The sequence below is a fragment of the Calidris pugnax genome, unplaced genomic scaffold (genome assembly GCF_001431845.1).
Source record: "Calidris pugnax isolate Ruff unplaced genomic scaffold, ASM143184v1 scaffold425, whole genome shotgun sequence".
NCBI lineage: Eukaryota > Metazoa > Chordata > Aves > Charadriiformes > Scolopacidae > Calidris > Calidris pugnax.
In genome coordinates this window covers 320,081-326,127 of record NW_015091137.1, presented here as the reverse complement: position 1 = coordinate 326,127, position 6,047 = coordinate 320,081, and the positions used below count along the sequence as shown (strand labels likewise).

General features: G+C 63.5%; 1 protein-coding gene across 1 annotated transcript in view; it reads right to left on the bottom strand.

The window, feature by feature from the left end:
• Window positions 1-2,171: 2,171 nt before the first annotated feature.
• Window positions 2,172-6,047, bottom strand: part of CNN2 (calponin 2) — a 19,895-nt gene continuing 16,019 nt past the window's right edge. The window contains exons 2-7 of the mRNA XM_014958588.1: window positions 4,002-4,123; window positions 3,582-3,648; window positions 3,353-3,490; window positions 3,098-3,214; window positions 2,672-2,818; window positions 2,172-2,593 (exon numbers count right to left, since the gene is read on the bottom strand). Coding sequence (XP_014814074.1) covers window positions 2,327-2,593; window positions 2,672-2,818; window positions 3,098-3,214; window positions 3,353-3,490; window positions 3,582-3,648; window positions 4,002-4,123 — 858 coding nt within the window. The 3' untranslated portion in view covers window positions 2,172-2,326. The remainder of the gene's footprint in view (window positions 2,594-2,671; window positions 2,819-3,097; window positions 3,215-3,352; window positions 3,491-3,581; window positions 3,649-4,001; window positions 4,124-6,047) is intronic.

Genomic DNA, 6,047 nt, shown 5'->3' with positions numbered 1-6,047 from the left:
TCCACCCAGCCACTCTCTGGTCCCACATCCTCAAAGGAACAGGGGGAAAAATAAGATGGAAAAGCTTGTGGGTCAAGGTAAAGACAGGGAAATCACTCAGCAATCACTGTCATGGGCAAAACAGACTTTATTCGGGGAAAATGAATTTCATTTATTGCCAATTAAAAGCAGAGCAGAATAATGAGAAACAAAGACAAAACTAAAACCACCTCTCTCCCCATGGTCCTTTTCTTCCCAGGCTAAACTTCACTCCTTCATTCCTGACTCCACTGCCTCTTCTTGCCCACCAAGCACTGCAGAGGGATGGAGAATTGGGATGTTGAGGTGAGTCCATAACAGCTCCCCTCTGTCACTCCTTCCCCCTCATGCTTCTCACCTGCTCCAGCATGAGATTTCACCTGAGGGACCTGATAAGGAGATCTGTGGGACCTGACAGGATGCATCCACAGGTCCTGAGAGAACCGATAGATGAAGTTACTAAGCCACAATATTTAAGATGTCATGGCAGTTTGGTGAAGATCCCACCAACTGGAAAAGGGGAACAGAATCCCCATTTTTAAAAAGGGGAAAAAGGAAGACCCATGGAATTACAGGCAAGTCAGCCTCACCTCTGTGCCCGGCAAGATCATGGAGCAGATCCTCCTGGAAACTATCCTAAGGAACATGGAAAATCAGGTGGCAAATGGTGACAGCCAGCACAGCTTCATTAAAGACAAATCATATCTGACAAATTTGGTGTCCTTTTACGATGGGGTTACAGCACTGGCAGGTACGAGAAAAGACCAATTATCTGTCTGGACCTATGCAAATCATTTGACACTGTACCGCACCACATCCTTGTCTCTAAATTGGAGAGACATGGATTTGACAGATGGACCATTCAATGGATAAGAACTCCAAGAGCTGTGGTCAATGGCCTAATGTCCAAGTGGTGGCCAGTGACGAGTGGCATTCCTCAGCGGTCAGTATTGGGATCAGTGCTGTTTAACATCTTTGTCAGCAACATGGACAGTGGGATTGAGTGCAACCTCTGCAAGTTTGCCAATGATACCAAGCTGTGTGGAGCAGTTCACATGCTGGAGGGAAGGGATGCCATTCAGAGGGAGTTGAACAGGCTTGGCAGGTGGGCCTGTGCAAACCTCATGATGTTCATCAAGGCCAAATCTTGCACCTGGGTTGAGGCAGTCCCAAGCACAAATACTCGAGGGACGGACCCTTCCTCAGCAGGGTCCCCGGGGCACGGGAACGGGGGCACCGGGGGGGCAGCGATGTGGGGGGGTGTCCAGGCGGCTGCGACCGCTGAGTCACGGGGAGCGACCGGCGCTGCCCCCGGGGGGGTTCCCCATCGCCCACGGGGGGGGGGCTCGCCCGGCGCTGGGGCAGCTCCCACCCCCCCGGGCCTGAGCCCTGACACAAGGAGCCTGCACCGGAAACCAGACGGTTGGTTGTTGGCTGGTTTTTTTTTTAAAAAAAAGGTTTCAATATAAGAGCATCTGCATCAGCAACCCCGCGGGAGGCGGAGAAGCTGCTGGGCACAGCGAGGGGCTGCAGCCTGCACCGACCCCCCAGCGAGGGGCTGCACCGGCCCCCCCAGCACACGGCTGCACCGTGCACCAACCTCCACCCCCGGGCTGTCACCATCACCCCCCCCCGGGGTGTCCCCACGTCCCCTCATCCCCCCAACTGCCCGTGTGCCCCCCCCAGGCTGTGCATGTGCCCCCCAGCCCGGGGCACTGGGGCTTTGGGAGCGTGGCCGGGGGGTGCGAGGTCCCAGCCCCCCCCCCCTGCAGCCTCAGAAACGTGGTCCCTACGAGTTCTGCAAAAAAAGGCATTTCCAGCTTCACCTCGAGAGATCACAGAGAGTGCAGGGCTGCTGTGTGTGCACACGCAGGCACACTCACTCCATGCTCCCCCCGCTGCCCCGAGCCCCGCTCCTCCGTGGGGCCAAGCCGTGTCCTGCCAGCACAGGGAGGAGCGGGGGCAGGGGGGCAGTGGGGGGGCTGCCCCCTCTCCGCACCCAGGGCACGGTGGGCGCCGGGTGGGAGCGCGTCTTCCTGGCTGCAGGAGAGGAGACACCGTCCCCTCTTCGGCCCTGGAGCATCCCCCGCCTTCCCGCTGCGCTGGGGACACCCAGGGGCTGTGGGGAACGGCCGGTCCCTTCTCTAGAAATGAGGTTTTTTTATTTCTTTGCTCAGAAAAATAAGATTCATTTAAAAAAAAAAAAAAAAGTTTAAAAAGAGGGAATGACGAAAGTAGAGGCTGGAATGTGGCTGGCAGTGGGGTCTGTACATGAGATGGTGCGGGACGGCGCTGGATGACGCCCCGCTCAGTAGCTCTCCTCCTCCTCACGGTAGTAGTGGTACCCGGGGGGGTCCCCGCTCTGGTCGCAGGCGGCATTGGCCACCTCGCCCTGGCTGCCCTGCGGGCAGTACTTGGGGTCGTAGATCTGGCGGCCCAAGCCGAAGACCTGCCCGCTCTGGTTGGCGCCCTGGTTGGAGCCCATCTGCAGCGACATGGAGGAGTTGTCGCACTTCTCTGTCCCCGTCTTGGCATCGTAGATGTGTCTCCTGGTGCCGGGAGCCGTCATGCCCACCTGGAAGGACAGGATGGAGCAGGGCTCGGCCGCGTTCCCCCCGCACGGTCCCTCCCCGCCGTGGCCGCGGTGGCTCACCTGGCTGGCACACTTGTTGGTGCCCATCTGGAGGCTGATGGTGGAGTGGTCCATGGGCGGCAGGATCTGGTTCTTGGGGTCGTAGAGGTGCCTCCTGGTGCCATAGGCTGTCATGCCGGACTGGCTGGCACACTTGTTTGTGCCCATCTGACAAGGGTGTCTGGTGAGATGAGTACTGCCCCCTTCTCCTCCCTCCCCATCCCTCTGTGGCCCAGGGGGACACAGTTAGTGCCCCCCAACCCAGCCCAGCTGGACGCTCTACTGGCCATTGAGTGCTGGACACGGAGCTGAGATGGTCCCAGATCACAAGGACATTTTGGGACATTTCCGGACATTTCCAGCCTCAGGTCCCCCAGGTGTGCTTGGAGCAGTGACAGTGGGTGACCCCCTCGCCCAGCACCCCACCCCTCGGGGGGGACAGCCCACCTGCAGCCCAATCACACACTGCCCAGCCTTCATCTTGGCCTCGTCAAAGTTCCTCTGCTGCTTCTCCGAGTACTTCACACCGATGTCCACTCCGCTCTGAATCCCCTTCGTCTTGGCCTGCCGGGGAGGGGCGGTGAGAAAGGATGAGGGTCCCCGACCTCCCCCTGGGCAGGGGGACCCCAGCTGGTCCCCGTGGGGCCGTGGCCCCTCCCAAGCAGCCACAGCATCTCCCGACACTGGTCCCCGGGCACTCACCATGCCCGCCAGCGCCAGCAGTGACACCTGCACCTGCGTCAGGTTCCCGCTCTCAAAGAGGTCGTTGGCTTCGAAGAGGTCCACGGGGTTCATGCCGTAGCTGGCCATGGCCTTGATGAAGTTGGAGAGGTTCTCGAGCTGGGGGCGGGGGGAGAGGGGTGAGACCCGGCGGGAGGCAGCAGAGGGGCCGGGATGGTGCCGGGGTGCCATCAGGGCTGCCCGCTCCTACCTGGTGCCAGTTCTGAGCCGAGCGGTTGATCTTCCTCACCGAGTTGGGCTGCAGCTTGTTCATGAGCCTGGGGGGAGGCAGGGGGGAGCGGGGGCTGCGGGGAGGCAGAGACCCCCGGCGGCAGCAGGACACGGGCCCCGTTTGGGAAGGTCCAGCCCAGGTCTCCCCCTCAAGCATGAGGTGATTCCCTCCCCCAGGTCCCTGCTGGCCCCCGGGGCTCCCCCCAGACACGGGCACTTTGGGGGTGACTCCAGGGAAGCAGCGCCACAGAGAAAACCTCTGGTGGGTCCCACCGGCGCGGAGGTGGCCAGATCCAGCCCACCCTTCCCACCCCAAGGGCTGGTGGGGGTCCCTACGGGGCCGGTCTCCCCCGTGCCCATCCGAGCGGGGCGGGGGCTGCGGGGGCACCACGGGACTCACTCGCAGAGGATCACCCCGTCCTTCAGCCCCTTCTGGAAATCGGGCCCGATCTGCTGCCCCGTGACGCTCTCGATCCATGTCCGCAGCTCGGCCTCCTTCTGCGGGTCGTACTTCTGGGCCAGCTGGGAGGGGACAGCGAGGGCACAGCTCAGGCACAGCCCCAGCGTGCACCCCAAACCCACCGGCTCCCTCCCCCCGGCACAGACCCACAGCAAGGTCTGGGGACAGCAGTCCTGTCCCGAGCACCGTCCCTGTCTTTATGTACAATCGGGGGAGCGAGAGGAGCCAGGGCTGCCCCTGCCCCTGCCCCTGCCCGTGTCCCTGCCTGTGTCCCTGCCGTGGGAATGGGGACAGGAGCAGGATGCTGCCATCAGACTGAGTTGGTGTGGTGGGATCCAGATCGAGCCCACAGAGCACGGTGCCCCCCGCACACGGCAGCTTCCGAACCTTTCCAGCAGGATGGGGAGGAACTGCCCCTGCCCCTGGGGGCCAGGAGAATGACACCCCCCCCGAAACGGGTCCGTTCTTCCCCATGCCCGTGGGGTCCCAGCACTGAGCCCCAGGGTCCCGGCCGCCCGATGCTCCCGATGCTCTCCCCTCCGGCGGGGCCGAACGCGCCGCCGCAGATTCCTGGGTCACCGCGGCTATGCCAGGAATGCGGACGCCTCCTCCCAAATGGAGACCAGCTGCCCAGGCCCGCAGCATCACCGGCAGCGTCACCGGCAGTGTCCCGGCCCCAGAGGGGAAGAAAAGGCACCTCGGCCGGGGTGGGAAGGAGTGGGAAGAGCCCCCTGCCCGGTGGGGGGACACCGGCCGTGCCCATGGGCTGCCTGAGCCCCGCAGCCCCAAAGGGGAAGCTCGGCTGGTGTGGGACGCAGGGATGGTCCAGCCAAGCAGGGTCACACTCAGGACACCACGTGTGTCCCCGCGGGGGGATCCCACTGTCCCTACAGCTGATTTTATGGTGTGTGAGCAGCCGGTGCCAGTTCCTCTTCCCAGCTCACGGCCAGCGCGGGGCATGGGAGGGGGCAGAGGGGACCAGCCCCTGAGCAGATCCCACCACAGCCCAGTTTGCAAAGGCTTGCGTGGACTGGGAGGCTGCCACTGGTTTAACTGGTTCCCAGACGGTGATGTCAGCCTCCAGCAGACACACCGGGGCAGTCAAACTGGCTCAAGTCTTGCTGAATCAAGCTGAAGCGCCCAAGAGCAGGCAGTGGCGAGGCTGCGGCGCGTGTCCACCCGCTCGGCATCGGGGAGCCCAGCCCAGGTACAAGCAGGGGCCCGTCCGCTTGGTGATGAAATGCAAATCTCTTGCGTGACCGGGCAAGGAGAACCTGGTGTGGCCACGGCTGCCACATCCCCACAGCCACGCGTGGCTGAGCCCCGGCAGCGGCACAGGCCACTGCCCAGTGCCCCTTCTGCTGCCTGTCCCAGCCCCAGCCAGGCAGCTCCCGTGCCCCCGGGCAGGGCACAGCCACACAGGGCCACCAGCCAACTGCCCCGGGGCCAGGGGCGACCACAGCTCACCCTCTGCTTGCCCAGGGCCAGGAACAGCCCAGCACCACAACCACTGCCCGTGCCACAGCTCGGGGCGGCAACGGTCCTGGGAGCCCAGCCCTGACCGTAGCCCTGGGTTGCAGCAGGAGCACGGCCAAGGGAAGGGGCTGCTGTGTCCCCCCGCTCCCCCCGGCCTGGCAGGACCCCCGTGCCCATGGTGCCAGAGCCCCCACCACAGCAGAGGAGCCCCTGCGAGGGGCACAGTGAAGTCAGGGCTGGTGGCACTTGGAGTCACGGGGTGCACCCAGCGCTGCTCGCCAGCACCCAGCCCTGCCCTCAGCGTTTTGGTCGAGGGGAGATGTCACCTGCCCGGGCAGGAGGGTGCTGGCAGGAGGGTGCTGGCAGGGCAGGGCAGGGCAGGGCGCCCGGCTCCTTCCTCGGGGTGTAAAGGGCCCGGACCGAGGTTCCGGTTCCCCTTTCCCCTTCCGGCCCCACGGTGACTCGGGTGCACAGGGCCTGGGTGGCCGAGAGTGACCCGGGGGGGGGGCA